Source organism: Anolis carolinensis, chromosome 4 (assembly GCF_035594765.1).
Source record: "Anolis carolinensis isolate JA03-04 chromosome 4, rAnoCar3.1.pri, whole genome shotgun sequence".
Classification (NCBI taxonomy): Eukaryota; Metazoa; Chordata; class Lepidosauria; order Squamata; family Dactyloidae; genus Anolis; species Anolis carolinensis.
In genome coordinates, this window is record NC_085844.1 from 184538549 (window position 1) to 184564237 (window position 25689).

The 25689-nt window shown below is 42.3% G+C and overlaps 1 protein-coding gene across 2 annotated transcripts in view; it reads right to left on the reverse strand.

Moving 5' to 3' along the window:
• Positions 1-17: 17 nt before the first annotated feature.
• The window catches only part of ccdc17 (coiled-coil domain containing 17), a 51187-nt gene continuing 25515 nt past the window's right edge, over positions 18-25689 (reverse strand). The window contains exons 17-31 of one of the 2 annotated variants that reach the window (XM_062979631.1): positions 24890-25097; positions 22556-22662; positions 21334-21471; positions 20994-21148; positions 18931-19051; positions 18712-18828; positions 17847-17944; positions 17556-17768; positions 16923-17100; positions 12936-13118; positions 12258-12503; positions 4381-4449; positions 3379-3459; positions 2691-2798; positions 18-469 (exon numbers count right to left, since the gene is read on the reverse strand). In XM_062979631.1, coding sequence (XP_062835701.1) covers positions 440-469; positions 2691-2798; positions 3379-3459; positions 4381-4449; positions 12258-12503; positions 12936-13118; positions 16923-17100; positions 17556-17768; positions 17847-17944; positions 18712-18828; positions 18931-19051; positions 20994-21148; positions 21334-21471; positions 22556-22662; positions 24890-25097 — 2052 coding nt within the window. In that variant the 3' untranslated portion in view covers positions 18-439. The remainder of the gene's footprint in view (positions 470-2690; positions 2799-3378; positions 3460-4380; positions 4450-12257; positions 12504-12935; positions 13119-16922; positions 17101-17555; positions 17769-17846; positions 17945-18711; positions 18829-18930; positions 19052-20993; positions 21149-21333; positions 21472-22555; positions 22663-24889; positions 25098-25689) is intronic. The other variant, XM_016993224.2, reaches the window with a different exon arrangement.

Genomic DNA, 25689 nt, shown 5'->3' on the forward strand with positions numbered 1-25689 from the left:
CCAGGTGCTAAGAAATCTCATTTTTTAACTATATCAATCATTTATTACATTCTGTTCAATGAAAAGAGCAGTAGAAACAAAAATAAGAACTACCAGAACAACAAGGGAAATACAACAGATTGAGAATGCATTATTGGGTAGAGTAGATAAGGAGATGGCTTTTCTTATTGTATTGAAAGATTTGTTCAGATTAATTGCAAAAAAGGCTGGTTTGGTAAACTAGTCCCAGCTGTTGACATAGAAAACTTCGAAGCAGAGGAAAATAACCATGGCCCATTGTGGAAAACTGCCTGGTTACTAGCAAAATTCTTGATTACCGAGCCAAAGATACCTGTTTCTGTGATGGTTGTCCCTTGAATGGTTTTTTGAAGTACTAACATCCATTTCTGGCAGCTTTATGTATTTTGAGGATAATGCACCATTGAATAATTATCAACATTTAAAATTGCTCCAGAGCCATCAGCCTTATCTGAAATAAAGAACAAATGCAAAATTTAAATCCAAAGTGGAAAGAGCAGGTGTGCTATTGATCACTGCCAATTTTTTTAAAAGGCTGGGAAGTGGTTTATTTTAATTTACTCGCACAGTAAATTTTAATGTGTCTTTTGCTTTCTTTGAGAATGCAGTATCTTCTGTTGGATTCAAAACTTTTTACATGCTTTGTTTATATATTAAATGACCTATCTGATCTCATCAGAATAATCACATATACCCTATATGTTCATGGATAAGAAATTTTAATTAAAAATTAACCCAGAACACCTGGGTTGACATCTAGGGGTCAATGTGATCACAGTACCTTAAGCCCCTATCAGAAAAAGCTATCCCCTTTTTCCCAGGGGGTCAAAAGCTCAGTTCATCCTGGGAGAACCTAAAAGAGGCACTGGCCCCCTCTATTCTCTCGACTATGGTGGTGCTTCTTACTTTTCTGAATGCCCAAGTAGGGAAATCGCAGCTGGCCTCCTGAGGCGGCATTGATGGTTTCCTCTCTGGAATGACCCCGAATTAGTCCACGTTATATCAAAACCCATAATTTTGACCCGAAAATCTGCCCTCAGCTTACGTATGAGATTGACTTATACATGAGTATATACAGTGGGGGGAAAGCATTTAGTCAGATACCAATTGTACAAGTTCTCCCACTTAAAAAGATGAGAGAGGCCTGTAATTTGACATTATAGGTAGACCTCAACTATGAGAGACAACATGAGAAAAAACATCCAGAAAATCACATTGTCAGATTTTTCACAAATGTATTTGCAAATGAAGGTGGAAAACAAGTATTTGGTCCATAACAAAAGTTCATCTCAATACTTTGTTATATAGCCTTTATTGGCAATGACAGAGGTCAAACGTTTTCTGTAAGTCCTCAAAAGGTTGTCACACACTTGCTGGTATGTTGGGCCATTCTTCCATGCAGATCTCAAGAGCAGTGATGTTTTGGGGCTGTCCCTGGGAACACGGACTTTCCACTCCCTCCAAAGGTTTTCTAAAGGGTTGAGATCTGGAGACTGGCTAGGCCATTCCAGGACCTTGAAATGCTTCTTACAAAGCCACTCCTTTGTTGTCTTGGCGGTGTGCTAGGTATCATTGTTGTTTCATCTTCAGTGCCCTTGCTGATGGAAGGAGGTTTGCACTCAAAATCTCACAATACATGGCCCCATTAATTCTTTCATGTATATGGATCAATCGCCCTGGTCCCTTTGTAGAGAAACCCCCAAAGCATGATGTTGCCACCCCCATGCTTCACAGTAGGTGGATGCAACTGAGCATTCATTCTCCAAACACGACTTTGAGTTGTGTTTCTGCCAAACAGTTCTACTTTGGTTTCATCTGACCATATGACATTCTCCCAATACTCTTCTGGATCATCTAAATGCTCTCTAGCAAACTTCAGTTGGGCCCGGACATGTACTGACTTTAGCAGGGGGTCTGGCACTGCAGGATCTGAGTCCCTGTTGGTGTAGTGTGTTACTGTTGGTAGCCTTTGTTACGTTGGTCCCAGCTCTCTGTAGGTCATTCACTAGGCTCCCCCGTGTGGTTCTGGGATATTTGCTCACCGTTCTTGTGATCATTTTGACCCCACAGGGTGAGATCTTGCGTGGAGCCCCAGATCAAGGGAGATTATCAGTGGTCTTGTATCTCTTCCATTTTCTAATTATTGCTCCCACAGTTGATTTCTTCACACCAAGCTGCTTGCCTATTGCAGATTCAATCTTCCCAGTCTGGTGCAGGGCTACAATTTTGTTTCTGGTGTCCTTCGACAGCTCTTTGGAGTTTGGAGTGTGACTGCTTGAGGTTGTGGACAGGTGTCTTTTATACTGATAACAAGTTCAAATAGGTGCCATTACTAAAGGTAATGAGTGGAGGACAGAGGAGCCTCTTGAAGAAGAAGTTACAGGTCTGTGAGACCCAGAAGTCTTGCTTGTTTGTAGGTGACCAAATACTTATTTTCCACCTTCATTTGCAAATAAATCGTGAAAAATCAGACAATGTGATCTTCCAGACGTGTTTTCTCATGTTGTCTCTCATAGTTGAGGCCTACCTATGATGTCAATTACAGGCCCCTCACATCTTTTTAAGTGGGAGAACTTGTACAATTGGTATCTGACTAAATACTCCCCCCCCCCCAATTGTATGTGTTCACTCTGCAAATGGTTGTATTCCTCAAAAAAGGCAACATATTTTACCTGTTTTTCTGATGTTTCCTGTAGCATTAATTCTGCAATTTTTACTCCAGAGGCTTCCTTGTTGTACAAGCCTAATGCTTCTTTTGGTAGAAACAATTGCTCAATGTCCTAAAGCAGAAAAATAACAGGATGTGATGGTCTGCTGTGTGAGTATACAGTCATTTGCCATGGACTTCTACCAAATTTTCAGTGAGTTGATAAACATTATTATGGGCAAAAAAGGTAAAGGTTTCCCCTGACGTTGAGTCCAGTCATGTCTGACTCTGGGGGTTGGTGCTCATCTCTAAGCCGAAGAGCCAGCGTTGTCCGTAGACACCTCAAAGGTCATGTGGCTGTCATGACTGCATGGGGCGCCGTTTCCATCCCGCCGGAGCGGTACCTATTGATCTACTCACATTGGCATATTTTTGAACTGCTAGGTTGGCAGAAGCTGGAGCTAACAGCGAGTGCTCACTCCGCTCCAGGGATTTGAACCTGGGACCTTTCGGTCTGCAAGTTCAGCAGCTCAGTGCTTTAACATACTTCACCGGGGCAAGATCCCTGTAAAATAATGAATGCTCTGGCTGCATAGTCTCATAGGATTGCAGAAAGAACAGAGGCATTCATGTTAGTAGGGAGGACAGCACTCATCCTCTGTATTGATGGGATGAATAGATAACATCCTCAGCTTCACTTTAGTTGTACATACCAATGATGTATAGCTGAATTCTCCATCCCATCTTCCATCAGCAATGCGCACAACCACAGATGCACCTGGCACTACCTGGATCTAGAAAGAAATATATTCTTACTCATCATACCTGCAGTATTGATGCCCTAGAGTAGAGTACTAATGGAAGTAAGGAAAAGTCCATGTCTATTGCATGCATCTTTTAAAATCTATTGTATAGCTTAATAATGCTTTCCTGAACCTGGTTTCCTTTTGATTTTTTAAAATTATAATTCCCATTTACACCAATGAGCAGAAGGAGTAGGTACACGCTGGAGGGCACATCTGGTTTAGGGTTCTGTTCATTCAAAGAACAAAAAATGTACTTGAAGCTGACAGACCCAAATGGGGTATAGAAAGTGGATAGGAATCTCCCCTTGTTTGAGAACTTAAGAGAATGGTGAGAAAAAGGTCCTGATTTCTAGGCATCAATCCAATCTTTTTAAACTAATCGAAACTGACAGACATCGGTATCTTATAGTACTGGATTCCACCCTAAATGTGAAAATACTGTGCAGTATTTTGAATTAGGCTGGAATCCAGTATTATAAGATACTGGCATCTGTCAGCTTGGATGAGTTTAAAAATGTAGGATTGATGCATAGAAATCAGGCTACTAGTCACAATGGGTGTACTGTATATTAGTTCTAATGTCAGGCAATATGCCTCCATCAGTTGCTGGGCAGTGATGTGGATAGACCCCTGGACTAGATAGGATCTCAGTCTGATTCAGTATGTTGCTAACTCTTTTCACATACTTTGTTTTTTGCCTTCACAGAAACATTCTGAGCAGTTAGATTTTCTGTGACCAAGAGTAACATATGACAGCAAATTCTACACCATTGCTGTACACTTCACATACAAAGGATAGCAAGGAAAAGTATACTTTACGAAATTCACTGTTAACACGTTTTAAATGCATAAAATCAAGACCTTTACATTCTTTATAAAACCACTTCCTATGCTTGTCTCAGCACTTACCATTTGTCTATGAAGCATGTTCTTTATCACACTATTGCATTTTCCTTGAGATAAAGCAGCCAACATGATCTGTTCAGGGAAGGAACAAAACACTAACTGAGCTGCTTTGTGCCTTTCTATTTCATAGCTGCATAAAATAATTTATTGAAAGGAGAATCAATGGATAGCAGTATTCTGAAGTAATTCATCTTGTAAACAAAATTATCCTTTGTAACTTTTGAACTGAATTTTGTACCAACCCTCTTCTCCCTGAGCTTCAAAATGAGAAAATGATTATAAAGCCCTGATTAAATTGTACATACTAGGACTAGGACCAATAACTGAATGAGCAAATGCACCAAATTTCTTCCATTTCAAAATAGAAATAAGGGCAACTGTCAAATCACTTCAGTAAGGTGGGGCACGTGGCAGCGTTGTACATTCATCAACCTCACACCACAAATCTGACAAGGTGGTATTTGTAGACAATAGGCATGTACAGGCAAGCTTAGTTTTTTATTTAATTTTTATTCTGTCTTTCTTCCACCACAGGCTCCAAGGTGACTTGGTTCTTTGGAAAGTACAGGATGCTCTGGAACATAAAAATCCCTAGAATTCATCTTTTGCCTGTTTTTTATAGGCTACTTTTACGTATCAATGCTTTTCTCCTTAATAGTTATTAAAATGACAATGATTCAGTAAAGTCATATGATGAAATAATTGCAAGGTATATTCATGTCCCAACTTAGTTCCCCCAAAATGTGATGAATATTTGTTTCCTCCATCGTGGTCAACTGAAATAGGCACATATGGTATCCCTCAGCCTATGCTGACAGTTCACGGAATCTTCTAGAGCTCTCCCAGTGGAAGCCCCGCCCACTCTACCCCATGACCTATATATAGCCAGTCCAAGGGGCTGCCGCCCAGTTCCCTTTTTTCCGCTTGACAGTTAAGAGAATCCTTTCTCTGCTCTCCACTTTAAAGAGTAAATTTTGACTAGTGGCATCAGCTACTGCCTTTAAAAGATGTACCTCTTGCAGAGGAAAATTACCAGACACTGATGGGCACACAATGTGCCTTCTATGCCTAGGAGAAGGGCACATAGTGCAATCCTGTGCCATCTGTCAGGGATTCACCCCCCAGGCAAGAAGAAATAGAGAATCGCGTCTAAAAGCGATGCTCTATGAACAAGCATTGCTGTCTTCCTCAGTTTTGGAAAGTCAAAATACCTTATCAGAAGTTTGCCAAAATCCTGCAGTTCCTGAGAGAAAAAAATCCAAGAAATTCAAAAATTCAATGACTATAACGGCCCCCCAAAATGGCAGCGGACGTCAGGATGGCTCAACTTTACCTCAGATAAATAAAGATAAGAATCGGCAATCCTCAGCACCACTGCTAGTCGTGGCTGCTAATGAGGATCAACAAATTAAGCCCTCTCCGACGCTCCCAGAAGAGGTGCTTGCACCCCAGCCTCAGACTGTTGAAAACCAGGAGGAAACAGAGGCTTCCCCGGGGGCAAAAGCCGAATCCCAGGAGCAAGTACAGGCTTCGGGCTCGATGCCCGCAATGCCAATCCTGGAAGGGCCTGAAGGCCAAGTATCAAAATGGAATGGAGCAATGCAGGCTCCCTCCTTACCTATTGGGCTCCATAGCCCAGGAATGGAAGTTTCTTGCCTCCGCAAAAGGCATCGGAGCCAAAGCCCATCCCGAGGCTCCAAACGCCTGCGCGGAGGCCATAGCCACTCCCGACGCAAGCATAGGAGTCGTAGCCACTCCTACCACTCCCATCAGCATCGACGTAGAAGGCCTAGCCCCTCCTCCTCCAGCAGCCACTCCTCGGATTCGAGCACTGGAGGCTTGTCATCGAGCTCAAGCAGCTCAGGAAGGGCTTGAAACCGAGGCAGGAAGAATTCAAGAAGGGAAAGGGAGGAGCATCCCCTTTCAAATCAATGGAGAGGAGTTCAATATGAATACCAGGGTCAACAGGCAAATCTGTGGCATATCTCCCCAGATGGACAATACTATTATTTTGGACCACCAGGCTCAAATGTGCCTCTTCCCCAAGGATTAGCCAATTGTAATCCTATACAAATGTATGAGTTAACCCCTTAATTGACTCAGCCCCAAAAGAGGGCTCTCTGGAGCATTCCTTAGCAACAAGAGAACTGCAGAATGCAGGCGTCTCAAAGGAAAACACCAATAAAACTATAACTCATCAAAAATTACTTTCTCCCTCCTCTAATATTGAGAATAATGCAACTACAATATCTAACCAAAATTTAAATATAGCTACATCAGTAGCAATGTCTGGATTAGGACTACCACAGCCACCAATACAAGCTATACCCAAGATATCAAGACCATCTCACAACAAACAGAGATCTTGGAATCGGATTCAAGTGATAATACAGAACAATTACAAAGCATCCTTGTGGACAATGATGAGTCATTAACAACTTCTGAGGAGCTACATAGTTTCTCATCTCTGATGATCCGAATGTCTAAAGCACTAGCCTTACCTACCCCTAAAATACCTACCACTGTGGATGATCCTCTCTTTCCAGCGGCTCAACAAAGACCACCAGCACCAACAACATTACCTGCACTACCGTTTTTCCTTCAGCTGGCAGGTACAATACCAACCGCACCAGCAGCAGTACCAGCCATACCTAGATATGTAGACAACATGTATAAACTAGACACTTCCTCAGCAGAATGGCTGGCACGTCCACCTAAACCAAATTCAGTAGTTGCAGACGCAACTCATGCCAAGCGCCTTAGAAAGCAAATGCCAACACCACCAGACAAAGGACGCAAAATTGACGCCCTGGGTAGAAGAGTGCATACCTCTGCGGCATTATTTACAAGACTAGCCCACTATGGTGCATATATGGGGGCTTATCAAACCCTATTATGGTCAAAAATTGAGCCTTTTATTAGTCTCTTGCCTCATGATCAACAAAGACTGGCCAGAGCATTCCACCTTGAGGCTATTTCTTTGGCTAAGCTGCAGAAAGACTTAGGGAAACATATGGCAGACTCTGCTGGGAAACTATTCGCTATAGCTACTTCGATTCGCCGGCATGGCTGGCTACGTGCTTCAGGACTCTCGGAAGAAGGTCGTGCTGTTGCAGAGGACCTCCCTATGGACAATACAGGTCTTTTTAACTCATAAACTGATGCCAATCTGAAACATGGCCAAGAAATGAGACAAACAATGTTTAAATACGGTTACCAGCCACCATATCAACAGAGAGGACGCTGGCAGCCAATCATGCAACCCTTTTACAGGAGATCAGATAGACAACAAGGTGCAGGCTATAATAAATTCAAAGGGGCATCACAATTTAGATACAATTCTCAGAGAAAACAATCTTATCAGGCAAGAGGTCGAGGCACTGGTAAAATGAGGAATCTAGGTGGCCCAAAGCGTCGGCTTTAGCAACTCGCCAAAAATAAAAAACCAAGTTGACATTTCCTCATCCCGCCCATTGGCGGATTGTGAACCATTAGTTACAAAACCTATAGAAAATACATTTAAATTACCTGTTTTTGGTTCTAGACTGGCACCTTTTATCTCAGTTTGGCATGGGATCACGTCTGATAGCTGGGTGCTCAACATTATAGAGTTTGGTTATTTTATAGAGTTTTCTAAACTTCCACCAGTTGGTGTGGTTCGTTTAACTCCCCCCTCTCCTGCATTATGGGAAGAGATCCAAGCACTCCTAAATAAAGGTGCTATCAAACACCTTAACCAAGATATGTTACCAAATTGTTTCTTCTCACGTTACTTCTTGGTACCTAAAAGGGGAGGGGGACGTAGACCAATTCTGGATTTAAGGGAAGTAAATACTTTCATTATTTCGAAAAAGTTCAGAATGATTACTTTGTCATTGATTCTTCCACTACTAAATAAAGGAGATTGGTTTGCTACCATTGATTTGAAAGATGCTTATTTCCATATATCGATACACAAAGACCATCGCAAATACCTATCATTTATGATTGGAAATCATGCATTCTGTTTTAATGTCCTTCCCTTTGGTTTGACCACAGCCCCAAGAGTGTTTACGAAATGCATGGCCGTAGTTGCAGCTGCCCTCCGTTTACGAGGTATAACTGTTTACTCCTATATTGATGATTGGTTGATCGTATCTAACTCTCCTTCACAGTTACAAACTGATATTGACTCAACGTTATCCCTTCTCCAGTCTTTAGGTCTTATCGTGAATCTAGAGAAGTCACATCTCCAACCAACACAATCAATTCAATATATTGGGGCTGTCATAGATTCAATACAACAAAAAGCTTATCTACCGAAGGACCATTTCCTAACCCAAAAAAATGCTGTGCAAATGGCAATCCAACAACCGAACATCTCTGCCAAACAGATTCAAGTAATTCTAGGTTACATGGCCTCTACCACGAGCGTAACACCTCATGCTTGCCTGCGTATGCGAATCTTACAGGCATGGTTCCTCAATACTTTCAACCCCTTGGTGGACAATCCCAATATGTGATTGTACCTTCCACTGGAGGTACGCAAATCAATGTTATGGTGGACCGTCCACAACAATGTCTGCGCTGGTCTCCCTTTCAAGCAGTCCGAACCAACTATATTTTTAACAACGGACTCATCCTTACGTGTTTGGGGGGCCCACACAGGGGAATTAACAGTACAAGGCATTTGGTCAAAGGAAGAAGCAGGCGAGCACATAAACTACTTAGAACTTCTCACAGTACAGAAGGCACTGAAAGCTTTCGAACCAGCTCTCACAGGACATGTCATTCAAGTCATCACCGACAATACGACTACAAAGTACTATCTAAACAGACAAGGAGGAACGAGATCAAAGCGACTTCTTCAACTCTCCCTTCAATTGTGGAATTGGTGCATCGACAAGGAAATAGACCTAATGGCGATACATCTGCCGGGAGAAGAAAATGTCCTTGCAGACCAACTAAGCAGGACATCTTTTGCGAACCACGAATGGTCACTCCACGAGGAAGTAGTGAAGATGTTAGTCAATTACTGGGGAGTCCCGCGCATAGACCTATTTGCTTCACCACAAACTTCGAAATGCCCTCTGTACTGTGCTCGCCAACCTGCCAATCTGAGACCAGGATGTCTAGGGGATGCGTTCCTTCAACAGTGGAACGGCAAATTTCTATATCTGTTTCCACCAATTCCCCTTATCACGAAGGTGATTTCCAAAATACAGAAGGACAAAACAAATTGCATTCTAATCACCCCGTGGTAGCCTCGACAGCCATGGTTTGCGAGCCTCTTACTTCTGTCCAAGAGGGAGTACATTCGCCTACCAAGCCGCCCGAATTTGTTATCAACCCAGGGAGGTATGGTCTGGCATCCGGATGTGCTTCAGCTCAAGTTGACAGCGTGGCGAATTCGTTAAATGCAGTGACTCCAACATTATCTGCTTCAGTGCAAAAGATACTGTCAGCAGCACATAGAACGTCCACAAAGAGATCATACATGTATAAATGGACTCGATTTAAAACATTCGCTCAACATAAAGGAGTTCAACCAGAATCAGCACCGTCTGCCATAGTACTAGACTTCTTGGGCTCACTTGTAGATGCAGGATTATCATTATCATCGCTGAAATGTTATCTTGCTGCAATATCCTGGTATAGGAGGAAAGCTGGTTTACCATCATGTTTCACAGACCCATTAATTGCACTATTTCTTCGAGATTTTAAGAATCTGAGACCATGTGATGACTCATGGGCCTTGTAGTCCTGTTCCTAGTACTATTGTGGCAGACGAAGAGGAAAACATGGGATTTTCGCCGGTTCAGCCAGAGCCGGAGCCTCTCCACCTGCAGGATGTTGACGTTTGCCCACAAGAATTCAGCCAAACAGGCCTTGGGCAGAACTCCCCCCCGTTTTCCCGGAGGGAAAATTACTCCAAAGATAGAGGAGCCAGAGAGGCTAATCGCAGAAGCATGAGAATCGCTGCCAAACAAATGGCTGATTAGGTCTGCTTCCCTTGGGAAATTCTAAGGAGTCATGCATCTGGACAGAGTTGGGTTTCGCTTCTCATTCTCTAGGGAAAGAGTTCTGTTGGTGGGAAAACGAGACCCAATATAGGTGCCTAGCGCCAGGGATACTTTGCGGAGTCAATTGATCAGCTTGAGGAGAGAGATCGTGTGTGGACTTCGTAATCCCAGTTCCTTGCTTCCCGGATCAAGTTTCAAGTCTTGCCTTGTCTCACGTTTTGCCACGGACCTTGTTTCATGCTTCATGTTTGCCTCGTTTTAAGTCTTGGATCAAGTCAAGAATCAAGTTTAATTCCAGCCTTGTTGCCAAGCTTCATTGGACTATAAAGACTCTGTTATTTCCCCACACTATTGCTTGGCAAAGTGTGTGTTTCGGTCAAGTGGATTAAAACTTTGAACTCTAATATCTTATATTGGACAATACATTTCTGGACTATATTTGACCTTATCTGAAAGGTCTGCTTTTGAACTATATTCTTCACATGTTTTTATTGACTTTATATATTTCTTTAATAAAGATATTAGATAGATTCTGGCCTCTGTGTAAGGTTATTGGTGCTCTGCAGCCTGGGTCCTGACAGACCATCAGTCGCTCCTATAGTTCCATGCTGGAGTTTGGAATTAGTATTGTCGTCTTTAATGAAGCCTCCATTCGAACCCCTGGCTACTGCGGATTTAGCTTACCTGTCTTGGAAAACAGCGTTTTTAGTAGCAATTACGTCTGCTAGACGAGCAAGCGAACTGTGTGCTCTTTGGGTGGATGCCCCATATATAAGATTTCATAAAGATAAAGTGGTGTTGCGCACTGATGTCTCATTCCTCCCAAAAGTAGTATCTGTGTTTCATACTTCCCAGGAAATAGTCCTTCCAGCCTTTTTCAAAAATCCATCAACAGCACTAGAAAGGAATTTACACATGCTAGATGTTCGAAGAGCACTGGCTTTTTACATTGACAGAACAGCTGATTTTCGTAAATCTCCAAGATTATTTCTGAAATATCGTGAAGATACTAAGGGTGCACCAGTTTCCACACAACGGCTGTCGGCATGGATTGTAGCTACAATTCGATACGCGTACAAGCTAGCTGGCCGAGAGTTGCCAGAACATGTTTAGAGGCCATTCAACGAGATCTATGTCCACCTCAATGGCCTTTATGAAAGGTGTGCCCATGGATGCCGTTTGCTGTGCAGCTGCTTGGTCCAATCCATCAACATTCATCAGACATTACAAGGTTGATGCAGTGTCTCGATGCTGCGTTTGGAAGAGCAGTACTTTTTTCTACGGTGGCATGACTCCCACCAGCCAAGGTTAGTAGCTCGCTAATCTACCATATGTGCGTATTTCACAGTTGACCACGATGGAGGAAAGAAAAGGTTGCTTACCTGTAACCGTGTTTCTCCGAGTGGTCACCTGTGAAATTCGCACATCCCCGCCCATCCTTCCCCACTATGTCATGCCTCTAACCTTGGGAGGTTGTCATGCCTCTAACCTTGGGAACTGGGCGGCAGCCCCTCGGACTGGCTATATATAGGTCATGGGGTAGAGTGGGCGGGGCTTCCGCTGGGAGAGCTCTAGAAGATTCCGTGAACTGTCAGCATAGGCTGAGGGATACCATATGTGCGAATTTCACAGGTGACCACTCGGAGAAACACGGTTACAGGTAAGCAACCTTTTCTTTTTACGGCAAACATCCCATCAATGTCAGTATACATCCTCATACATCATGTGCATCTGTGGTTATAGCATTCAAGGGAATGTACCAGATTTTAGATTATAAGCAAGAATCCTCTAGTGTTATACCCATAACTTCAAAATCCCAGAAATCTCTTGGTATAGATTGGGTTGTTATTTAAATGTGTAAATAAACATCCCTAGTACCTTGCTAGGAGCTCCTTGGAATAGGGGCAATTGGTAAACGCCAGTGTTACAGTAACCTGTAGAAAATACATGGAGAGCAGTCCACGCCTCACTTGGTGTGTTATCTGAGTGGTCTACCTTCGGGTTGGTTGTTTTCTTTCTTGGCTGAGCATTTTTGTTTTCAGTCATATGGGCTGAACTTTCTGCTCTTCTGGACAGGTGGATAATAACTGTTGAATGCTCATAGTAAACCCTGTGAGGACAGGACTGGAAAACAGGAGAAAGGTTCCATGTTCTGAATGAAAAAGCTGTCCAAGTTGTTATATACAAGGACTCATATATATCTAATACCATGATGTGTAATTTGTTGAAGAACACCGACTCATTACCAACACCAGCATTTCAGTATATACGCCCCAGATATAATATAATGGGTTTAAGTGGATAAATGTTCTAGAGCAGGGGTTCTCAAACAATCCATTACAACAAAACACAATAAAATAAATCCTAGTGACATATGACAAACCTGATAAGAATATAAAACAACAGCATTGAAACCATCAAATGCTCGACAAACACTAATGACCAGAAATACTAAAATGGGAGTGAACAGGCTATAAAAAGGCCTGGACATGGGATAGTGCAAAACAGTTCCTTGAATTACTACTTTTGTAGGATGAGTAGTAGACTGACTAATACCTTGAAACCATCGAGCCATGTAGGCCATTTCTCATAGCTGTTTGTGTCAAGTTCTTTAAGGAAGATGGGATAGTCATATTTCAGCCAATCTCTCCCAAAGTAAAATGCTCCAGGTGGATTGAAGCAGAAATGGGCTGTGGTCAAGCCTGACCAGGGTAAATTCATTGCTCTATCCACTGCAAACTGGAACAACACAGATAGATATCAGTTCAGCTAACAACATGATATAACAAAAGCTTTGTTACTTATAATCAGAAAACGAAATGTTAAACATATCTTAATAATATGGCTCCAGACTGTCTCAATCGCCACCAGAAGAAAACTGTTTCCTCATGTAGCTGTTGGCTGATGAGATAGGTTGGGATGATGCATAGCACAAAAGGCATATTTTTTTTTCTCTGATGGAGGATCATGGACAAATTTTATGTCATCAAGAGTCCTTGTGACACAATTTGTTTGGTACAGACTATGAACTTGAGCCAATGTCAAGTGTAGCATCATGCATCTGATGAAATTATAGTCCACCAAAGTTTATGCCAAATAGGCTTAAACATGTCTCATGACTGTTCATAAAAAAGTGATGATTTATGGTAATAGGAGTTAGCTATTATTCAACACAGGCAGAGGTGAAAGTTGAGGTGAAATGTTCAACAACATCTGGAGTGCTACACACTTCTCATGATACTCTGCAGTTATGTACAGCAAAGTATCTTGAAACTTAGTGGCTTTTAACACTGAGCAGATAAATTTCAGGTTGTATAGAACACTAGCTGTGCCCGGCCATGTATTGCTGTGGCTTTTTGGATTTGTTTGTTGGCCAGGTGGATTAGCAGTGAATATCCTTGCAGCCGCAAAGTATGGCCGTTTTCTTCCTATTGTAATCCTAGTTTGGTGAGCTGGAATAGTCTCGGTGCGGCAGGTATACATGCTGTTATTAGTCACCTTGATTAGCATGTAATGGCTTTGCAGCTTCAAAGCCTGGCTGCCTCCTCCCTGGGGGAATCCTTTGTTTGGAGGCCCAGTTTGCTAGCTGGCCCTGATTGAACCCCTCCCTTCCTGTCCAGGGAGTTGAAGAAGGACCAGCAGAAGACAGGGCTCAGTGGAAGGCGCCTCCCCCAGGCTGCTGTAATCAATAGCAATGATATTTAGTAATAATATGAAGGATGTGGGTGGACTACAATTTCCCAAAAATTTTGGGTTAATTCCCCCAAAACTTCCCCAATTATTCACAGTTGGCCGTGTTGGATCTGTGTGCCAAGTTTGGTCGAGATCCATCACTTGCTGAGTTCAGTGTTCTCTGAATACAGGTGAACTACAATTCCCAGACCCCAAAATCGTGCCAGTCTTCACAGTTGGGCATGTTGAGTCTGCGTGCCAAGTTTGGTCCAGATGTAACGTTGGTTATCTTCAGTGCTCTCTAGATACGGGTGAAGTACAACTCCTGGATAGCAAATTCAACCACCTCCAAACACCGCTACTATACCAAGTTGGCCGTGTTGGCTCTTGCACTGCATTTCATTGGGTTGTGTTATATGGGTCTACACTGCCTTATTATTATTATTATTATTATTATTATTATTATTATTATTATTATTATTATTATATAATGCGGTTTGAATGGCCTTGGACTGGTTTACATGGGTCTATGCTGACCATATAATTCAGTTTGAACTGCATTGGTCTTATATTTGCTTTCAATGGCTGCATTTCAGTATTAATGTCTAGTCCATACAGGGTTATGTGATGGCATACTATGGGGCATAGCATTAATACAAACTCTCAAGCAACCAGAGACGACTGTCAGTCATCCGACATCGACCGCTCCCCACAGGTGCCGGTTAAATGAGAGTCGACTGTCATAGTATTAATACATACTCTCAAGCAACCAGAGATGACTCTGCGTTATCCAGCATCGACCACTCCCCAAAGGTGCCGGTTAAATGAGTCGATTGACATAGCATTAATACAAACTATGAAGCAACCAGAGACGACTCTCAGTTATCCGGCATCAACCACTCCCCTCAGGTGCCGGTTAAATGAGAGTCGACTGTCATAGCATTAATACAAACACTCAAGTAACCAGAGATGAGTCTCTAATGTTCTGACCATTTCTAATTTAAACTCAACAGCGAAACTGAGGCCCTGGGCTGAGTGGGTTGCTAGGAGACCAAGTGGGCGGAGCTTAGCCCTCTAACTGGCAGCTCTTGGATAAAAACAATTATTCCTTTCCCTCTAATTAGGACTTCATTTTTCTTTTCTTTTTGTTGTATCAACCTAGAGCCGTGGATGATGGGTTGTGTTGTCAAATTTCGAAGTTGGGGGGCCTGTAGTTTTGCTGTTTTGTCTGGTGCCCTGATTCCATCACTCTTTTATATATATAGATTATTGGAACTGATAGAATAAAAACAGGCATAAAGATCTGAATGATACTGAGAATAAAAACAGGCATAAAGATCTGAGTGATACTGATGCAACTGGCTGGTTGAGAGCTGTAGCTGCATCTATCCCAACTAATCAGTAGATTTTCGTATTTGACTCAATATAATTAAAAATGACACCTAAGTACAATAGTCTTCTTTATCCAACATAAACAGGCTGGCAGAACGTTGAATAAGCGAAAATGTTGGATAAGGGATTAAACGTCAAATTACATATGTGAATTTTGTAAATTGGATGTTGCTCATCCTGCTTGTGAGAAGAACTGGTTGAATTCCTTGTGATATGTTTTGTCTTTAGTTTGTAATTTGTGTAGTTCTTTGGTTTCATTATATGAAATTAATATGAAAATAACAGAATGTGCTATAATAATGTAAATAAAAGTGATTTGGTCATGTTCACATTACTCTCCTGTAGAGTGGTATTTCCTATTCCCCTTTGGAGCCTCTGGAACTATAAATAGTCAGATATGGAGAGATGTGGTATATTAAAGCAGTATTAACTTGCAGTTTTTCTTGAGGTTCAGTCCCACTTTGTGAGCATAGTTTTAATCTCATCTACTTTCCCACTGCCGATTTTGAGTGCTTAGGATATAAATATTCTGGTAATGGGTAATAGGCCGGACTCTGTGCCCAATGGGAAAAGTCTGCGCCAGCAGCTTCTCACCTCTCCCAGCAGGCGCCCAGTGCACAGAGAGGCCTGCTGGTTGCGTTGGATAATACAGAAAGTCGGGTGAGCGAAGGTTTGATAAGCGAGACTCTACTGTATTGCAGATAAAGCTGCAGTCGAGGACAAAGGTACATAGCCAAATATAAAAACTGGATGCTATACAATAGATGGAAGTCATTTTTATCATTATTATCATTATTTTCTTCCTTCTTTTTTTAATTTTTTTCCTTTTTTCTTCTTTTTCTCTCTTTTTCCAGGAGCAGCTTACACATTTTCTGTCGGGTGTAAGGTAAATATACCTTAGGTTATATCGTCCTCTCACTCTAGGCAAATTTCCCTATTTGACTGGAGTCAATGTTTCTTTCCCCACCACAATCCCATCCCAAACAGTGTTTGTCCCATCCTTTTCCCTGTCCTTACCTACTTTCTTTCTGTGTAATCTCGGAGATGGGTTTATGCTTTATGTTGTTGTTTTTTGTGTGTTTTTTTGTGTTAATTGTTTTTTAAAAATATTTTTTTTTAAAAGCTGGATGCTGTTTTCAAGTTCAGGCCTTACCTCAGATTCGCCATAAGGTATCAGCCCTGTTGAAATGAATATTTAGGGTTTGGGTCCAAATGTTTTTGGAGTTATCACTCCCACTATCTGTGGCCAGTTTAGTCAGTAGAGACACAAGATGAGATTTGCAGTTAAATAATATAATGGAAGCACCAAATACTGATTTAGAGACTTGCTTGAAATGTTGTATAGTAACACATTGACTTTATGCATATTTATGCATAAATATATCAGAAGATCTTAATTTGTCTTATACCCAAACCCATGTTTGCATAATTTTAGTCTCCTACAAAATTGCTCTTGCTAGCCGGGGCATTGCCATTCACCTTGATGCCATATGTTGGGATGTATCTGGAGATGTAGGTGAGGTTGAAGGACTGTGGCCTACTGTCTGGTTCCCGTTTTAGTTTCTTGTGGATCCAGGTCAAGATTTCCTCATCTGTGTTCAAGCTCTTCTTATGTCCAACAAGCTGTTGAATAATCTCTCGAACTGAAACAACTGACCTATGGGGAATGAAAACTAGTTCTCAATATGGCACAGATTAGGCATATTGATTGACGTATTTATGGCTATAAGATAGTCTTTCGATTTAATTACAGTAGAGTCTCACTTATCCAACATAAACGGGCTGGCAGAATGTTGGATAAGCGAATATGTTGGATAATAAGGAGGGATTAAAGAAAAGCCTATTAAACATCAAATTACATTATGATTTTACAAATTAAGCACCAAAATATCATGTTATACAACAAATTTGACAGAAAAAGTAGTTCAATACACAGTAATGCTATCTAGTAATTACTGTATTTACGAAATTAACACCAAAATATCACAATATATTGAAAACATTGACTACAAAAATGTGTTGGATAATCCAGAACGTTGGATAAGTGAGTATTGGATAAGTGAGACTCTACTGTAATCCAATAAATTGTGAGTCAGAATAAACTCAGCTCACCTCATCATCATAGCCTCATAGAGGCAACTTTCTCCTGGAGTAGGTCTGGCTGAGTCTGAGTAATAAACGCCATCAGAATAATCAGGCCTGAGTTGGAAGAGGCCCAGCTGGACCCACTGTGTTTGAGGAATCATGGTTCTTTGCAAAGTGTGATGACTGGAATCTACAGGAGCCTTGAGAAGCCGCACCAGTAGGGTTGCACAAGGCACATATCTGTAGGGAAGATATATTAAATCCAAAATATGACGATGAAGTGGGACAGGGAAGGGATATAAGTCTGGAAGTCCTTACCGTCCTTTTGAGGTCAAAGAAAGGGTAGAAAAAGGCTGGTCTGGGCAGGGACTGTTGTGAAAAATGCGAAGCTGATGAGCACCATCATTTAAGGAGACCTGGAAGCAAACAGTAAACCAAGTATAATTGACAGACCATGTTTTAGTGTATTTCTTGTAACAGTTTTGCTAGTAGGTAACAGGTCACAATAGTATTTGTTTTATTACACCTCTGTAAAATGTCTTATGTTGCCCTTAGAGCACTATCTACATCAAATGTACAGTGTTCCCTCACTACTTCGTGGTTCACTTTTCGCAGATTCGCTATTTCGCGGTTTTTCAATAAACTCTAAAGGACTATTATAAATCATAAAAAAGTACAATTTACAGCCTAAGGAAGGGAGGAAGGAAAAGCCAAAGGGAGAGAAAAGGAGCCCAAGCGGCAACAGGAGGAGGAGGTGATTTATCGACACATGATTGGTTGATAAAGGCTTAAAATAGTGCATAACTACTAAAATAATGTATAAATATTAAAATAAATATAGCATCCCTACTTCGTGGATTTTTACTTATTGCGGGTAGTCCTGGAACCTAACCCCCGCGATAAGTGAGGGAATACTGTAATGAAATAATAACATACAATGCGATTTTCCAGTATTGTTCAATACCATCTTAGTCTTCTGGAAGATAATGAGGGTTTCCACCAAAAAAAAGCACTGCTAAGGGTGAACCGGGTATTTTTAAGATGGAGAAAATAGCACTTTTCTTTACACGATCCTCCTAGAGCCTGTCAGTGTTATAAAACTGGATTCAAGACATTTCCTAAATTCAGTTTTCACTGTTAGGCTGGTTCTTCTGAATTCTACCATCTTCTTCAGTTAACTCACCCGAATCCCCTCTGTTCCAGGCTCAGGGGCTGAGAGTGTTCCAAATTCCACAAAAAGACTGAGAGCTGCCCAGCCAATTTGGATGAGTCTGGAGCTCAAGGGATCAATTGAATAAACCTACAAAGTATCCATAGACATTATTTAATATTTTAATGTAGATATTATTCTAATTGAGAAATACTAGCATTTCCCTGGATGTCACCCAGCCCCAGCACAAACCTTTAAGAGAAGAGTTGCACATGGTGTTAACACCAGTTCCCGGATTTCAACGGAGTAATTGTAAGCTGGATCATAGATGTTGCTATTCAAGTCAATGTCGGTGTAAATGTCTGGGCCAACCCTAAAAAGAAAACACAGGTAATTTTCTCATGAAAGTATTATGAGTGGATCATAAACAACTCTGCATTGGCAGGTACCTTGGAGTGAAGAGGACACCCTTCTTGTTTATCAGACCCATTGGTACAACTCTTTATCAAGGGTTACAGGAATGTCCAGCCTCCTGTGACACCTCCCACTCCAGCTTGGAGTTTGGAAGTCGTCTTCTCATGTTTGTCCAAACCGCCATTTGAACCCATCTTCGACTGACATATTCCACCCGTCGTGGAAGACAGCTTTCCTCATCATCATCACCTCCGCTAGACAAATGGGTGAGCTGTGTGCTCTCCGTGTAGATGAACTATACCTACGCTTCTACAAGGATAAGGTTGTGCTGCATCACATTCCTACCCAAAGTTGTTTTTAAGTTCCACATGTCACAGGACATAGTATCCACCCTGGAGCAACTCCTTTACCTTCTGGATATTTGCAGGGCCATGGCTTTCTACATTCACAGGATGTCTAGTTGCAGAAAGTTCCCCAGACTTTTTCTTAAACATTGTAAGGATGCCAGTGGCCTTCCTGTATCTCCCCAGTGACTATCCTCATTGTGTTCATTATCCGCTTGGCCTACCAACTGGCGGGCTGTGACTTCCCCTCACAGATCAAGGGCTATTCCACAAGGGCTGTGGCCACATCTTGAGCCTTCCTAAAGGGCGTATCCTTAGAGGACATCTGCCAGGTGGCCGCCTGATCTACCCCACTCACCTTTGTTACCCACTATAAAGTGGATACTCTCTCCAGGAGAGATGCAGCCTTTGGCAGAGCAGTCTTCTTCTCTTTGGTGGCATGACTCCCACCATCTAAGGTTAGTAGCTTGGTAGTCTATGTGTGATTTCACAGAGTCCACGAAGAAGAGTTGCTTAATTGTAACCATGTTTCTTCATGTGATAATCTATGCAATTCGCACGTCCCCACCCATCCTTCCCACTATCTCATCATGCCTCGATTTCTCTTGCTGCTGTTATGCAGTGGAGGAACTGAGGCTGTAGCCCCTCCCACTGGCTGTATACCTCCATGGAGAGTGTGGGCGCACCTTCCGCCAAAATGTATCCTAGAGTTTTAGAAGATTTCAAACTGACTGCACAGACACAGAAAATACCGTATGTGCAACTTTCACAGATGACCACTCACAGAAACATGGTTGCAGGGAAACAACCTTTTCTTCTTCTTGGTACAAACATACTTATTTTTGTTGAACTAAAGATGTATTCTAACATGATAGCATAGGAATCAGTCACTTCTCCAGTAACTTCTCCCTATACCACTTGGATAATGTCAGAAATTGCGGATTATGTGTAAGACATCTATGACACAATTGCCTTTGGTATCAGCATATTGAAACTGATGTAATATTGGCATGTGAAGGCAGGAGTGGCCCTAGGTTTTTTCAGTATGTATGCAAACCTAACGCCGCCTCCCCCCCCCCCCCAAAACTTACCGGAGGCGGCAGCGGCGGCGACCATTGGGTCGCTCGCCGCGGAACAAGGAAGTACTTGCTATTCTCGTGAGATTTCGCTAGATTTCTGTGAGATCTCGCAAGATTTCTGCGAGATCTCACAGAAATCTCACGATATTTCGCGAGAATAGCAAGTATTTCCTTGTTCCGCAGCGAGCGACCCAATGGTCACCGCCGCTGCCGCTTTGAGAGCGCCCAGCAAGAGCTGTGCCCAAAGCGGCGGCTTCATGGGCCTCCATTAAGAACTGGCCCTGTACGAAGGGGATGAGTGATAGGTTTAACCCTCACAGGTTTAACCTTTAATATGCTGGTATTTAAGCAGCTCACCTCCTGAAGGTTAAAAAATAAAAACAGGCCCCAAAGCAACATTAACAAATGTTCAACAGATTAGGGGAAAAGTAGAACAAAAACTTTTAGAGCAGGAGAAAAAGAATCCCTTCCTCCTTACTGTTTGTAATTGCTGGTAAAGATGCAAGCAGTCACTCTGGTAACCGTGATGCCATCAGGCAGAAAGCGAGCTCCATCGATGTACAGGTCAAAGCCATCCCCAGTATCAAATGACTCAAGAGGAGGTGTCTCCCTGACATGGTGAATAAAAGCTTCCTGTAGAATTACAACCCATAGAACGTCATGACACATTATGCACATTGGATTTGGGAAGTAAATGGGGAATCTGCCATGACTGATTACTTCTATTGTGCTTAATTTTCTCAGGTCAAAAAAGGATGAGCCAGATATAACATACACTCTCTACAAGAATTTCAAAATGCTCTCTGTCCTATACTCACATCTGGCCATGTTTTTGCAGGGTTAAATACAAATGGTGATTCCGGTGGGAAAGGAAGATCAGGCTTCTGGGTGCTAAAGACATGCAGTCTCAAAGTTGCATCGCCATACAGCTTAAAGTTCTGATCTTGTTCTGCTGACTGTGAGATGTATTGCCATGTGTCAACAAAGAAAAAAGCATGAGAACGTAAGGCTAAGAAACAGGGAATCCATGCATGACGGACTAGACAGGCTTAATAGACTAAATCCTACAAATATTAAATGGTTTCTACCTACAATTACTTTACCATAGGCCCTCCACATTCTCAGGGTTATGGGTACAGGACTCCTGCAAAAGTGGAAAAATGTTAACCGCCCCCCTTTTAAAACTAGAGAGAAGCTCTAGAGCAGTGGTTCTCAATCTGTGGGTCCCCAGATGTTTTAAACTCTTAACAACTGGTGAACTGCCTGGGATTTCTGGGAGTTGTAGGCCAAAACACCTGGGGACCCACAGGTTAAGAACCACTGCTCTAGATCCACTAGCACAATCCTATGGTCAACTTCTACCAGAAGTTGACCATATAATTGTGCTGGAGGATCTACAGATAAACATTTTCTCTAGTAAGAGAATTGACCATAGAGTTGTGCTGGAGAACCTAGAACTTCATAGAGAAAACAAATGAACCACGTTTATGAAAAAATCAAATCTTTAAATGTTAAATCTGCAAATTTTGAAGGCCAACTGTATTTTAAAGCATCTACTAAAGAGAACCATTTAGGAGTATTGTATTAATAACAACAGCAAGAATGGAATCATCATTGTTCAGTCCAGTATGTCCTGCACATTTTGCTTTTGCATTAATGCTGGTGTGCTCCAGGGGTGTAGATAGATATAGCAAAAAAAAGAACCTTACCCCTACTTGAAGTTTTCCTTCACTGCTCACCTTTCTGGCATTGCAGTGTCTAAAACTCTAGTTGAGCTTTTAGAAAGACAATTTAGGCATCCAAAGAAAAGGGACAAGCAAAGTTATTAAGAGAATGGGGAATACAACAAGTATTTTAGGTGTGAATGATATTCCGTTCCTCACTCTCTATAACGCTTAAAATTTGTGGAGGAAGAAATGTTTTGTTGGGGAGGCAGAATTTTTATTGGTGGGCATTATTCTCATTTTGTCCCCCTTTTCTAATTACACTCCTGACGTGATCTGTGTACCTGCTTGGTATCCTGCCTTTGGGTGCACTTACCACTGTTGACAAGGCTACTACAGGTGGCACAGGAGCATGGAACAGAGCCAGCGTGTGGGTCCCTGTGTTCCATCCAAGCACTCTACGCTCTCCTTCCTGCCCTTGACCTGAGGAAGCAAAGGGAGACAACTTTGGGGACTGGCACTAGGAGGCCCTTCATTAGTGTAGAGTGGGGGAGGGAGTCATCCCATAGACCAGGGGGTTCTCAAACTTTTTCAGCCATTGAGCCCTTTTTGATCTAAAGCTTTCTCGTGGACCATATATATGGGCAAACTTTGGTAGATGGGCTAGGCCAGTGGCAGATGGATGGAGAGTATTTGTGTGAACTAATTGAAAACAACATGAACAAATGTCTATACACACTACATTTGTATTACTTGTTGTGCAAAAAAGAGGAAAGAACAATATAATAGTTAAAATTAAGAACAATTTTAACCAACATAAACTTAACAGTATTTCAGTGGAAGGCTCCAGGGGCCATCCAGTCCAACCCCTTTCTGCCATTCAGGAAAAAAGCACAATCAAAGTACCCCCAATAGATGGCCATTAATCCTTTGTAATAATAATAATAATAATAATAATAATAATAATAATAATAATAATAATAATAATAATAGGAGCAATCTCAGGGACAGCCAGTCAATCCCCTGATGACATGCAGAAAAAGCACAAAGTGCCCTGGCAGAGGGCACTCTACACTGTATAGTAGTAGTAGTAGTAGTAGTAGTAGTAATAGGAACAACCCCAGGGCTGTGATGTCCCCTGAACCCTTGGGCCGTGATCCTGCCTCCATTATGGACCACAGTGATGAGGACATGGAGTTTGTGCCGATTCAGCAAGACTCTGCCTCTTTCCAGCTGCTTCCTATTGACAATTCTAGTCCACAGCTCATTAAAAAGGCCCTTGAAACGGAGCCTTCTCCCACCAATTCCCCTCCCTTTGATAGACAAATATTTTGGGAAACTAGTAGGTTTGAGAAAGTTGGCAGGAGAAGGAGCGTGCGATTAGCGGCTAGAGAATCTGCTGATTAACCTGTTTTCCCCTGACAACTCTCAGGGAGGATCGCATCTGGTCGAAGATGTTGTTTTAGCTCTTTTCCCTTGGGAAAAGAGCATTTGGACACCTGCTCTGTGGAAAGATTTGAAGCTCCTTAAAAGTTCTGTGCGCTGGCTAGCCAGTGCGGAGTCAACGTGTCAGTTGGAGGATTAACTTCTCTTCCAGCCAAGTGTGGACCGCGTTTGGATCCACTACCTTCCAGTCAAGCCGTGCCTTGCCTAGCCGAGTTTCCGTGCCTTGCCTAGCCGTGTTTCCTTGCCTTGCCTCGCCGTGGTTCCAGCCTTGTCTTCTATACCTTGCCTTGGACTTACATTGAACTCTAGCAAAGACTTGGACGTTTCCCCACTCAAACCGCTTGGAAGTTTGAGTGTGTTTCGGTTTTGGATTACGAACTTTAAACTCTAATATTAGACATTGGACAATATATTACTGGACTATATTTGACCTTTCCTGAAAGGTCTATTGATGAACTTTATCTTCTGCTTGTTTTTGTTTTATTTCTTTAATAAAGATATTAGATTGTTTATTGGCCTCGATGTATTGGTTTCCAGTGCTCTCGCTGCCAGGGGTGTCACAAGGGCCCATCCAGCCCAACCCCTTTCTGCCATGCAGTAAAAGCACAATCAAAGCACCCCCAGAGCAGTGGGAGGGAAATAGGGTTTTGGAAGCAAAGAAGGTAAGAGGGGGAAGGTGCTGAGAAAAAGAGTCTAAGCAGCAAGGGAGGCAGGGGAGAAAGGGTGCATGCCCCAGGAGGCCACCACTGCTGTTTCACCAGCCCCAAACTTTAATTTCCCAGCATTTCCCAGGAGGAGAAAGAAAGAGGAGGAGGCAGGAAGCAGCATGGCACCATGGAGCCTTCACAATAACTTGTGGAGCCCCAAGAGCTCCCCGGAGCATAGTTTGAGAACCCCTGCCATAGACCACAAACAGCTTCAGAGGATCAAAGCCCCTCCAGAGATTTCCCTAAATCCGGAATACAGTACTTCCCAAATATCTAGCTAGCTAGCAAGCTTGCTATTTGTCTGTGGGGTGATTTTGAGACAATGTTTTAAATGCCACCAGCCCACAAACATGGTGGTTTCATCCCAATGCCACACCCCCCAACATACTTTAAAAGATGATTTTGCATGAATAATGCAAAAGAAGGGAACTAAAAGTTCTGATGTTCAGGTTTTGCTCACAGGGCTGAAAATTGGACCCTAGCCACCTATTCAGTTGCCCACCCCCAGCTGCAGAAGGTATCCTAATTCCAGGCAAGTTAAAAGGTTGGAGGAATACCTGCAAGCATCACTTTAGAGGATTCAGACCTCTTGGTCAACCTGAGCACAGTCCAAGCAGCTAGCCATTGTTCGCTGCCCACTAGTGGCTGGGGCTGAGGCTTGGCTCCTTTGTCCCAAGGGGCAGGCGCCGTTCTCCCACTAGGCCAGTGGTAAAAGCGGATAATAAGGATCATGTCCTCCTGTGGTGTAACATCCCAGAAGGTTACCTGGAGGAAAGAAAAGGAAGCAACCCAGAGGAACCATGAAGTAAAGCAGTATACATACTATTTGGTTATTTCACATCCATTCCTTCCCCATGTATCCTATTTTTAAAACCAGTTCTTCTCATTTACTACTACTAATAATATTACTTTATTTTTCTATCCCACCACCATCTCCCCGAAGGGACTCGGGGCGGTTAACATGGGGCGGAGCCCAAAACAGAAACAAAGTATAACCATTTAAAACACATATCAATAACTAAAAGCAATGAAACAACAATCAAATAAAATAATCGGTTAAAGCATAACATACAATAAAACATATAATCACCAAGCAAACATCAACCACTTGATGCAAACATCAACCACTATGGGTAAAAAGGGGTTGGGCATAAGAAAATACACAATTTCAAGGGCTTTTAATAAAGTGCATGGACAAGTGTCAGAGAATCGGCTGGGATAATGCGGGGTAGGATAAATAGCAAGGAGATAAAGTGCTAGGAAGTCATGTATCAGTGACAGGGGTCTATCATGTTGGTGGTTATTCAAACACACGCTGGAAGAGCCATGTCTTGAGCTGTTTGATGAAGGCAGACAG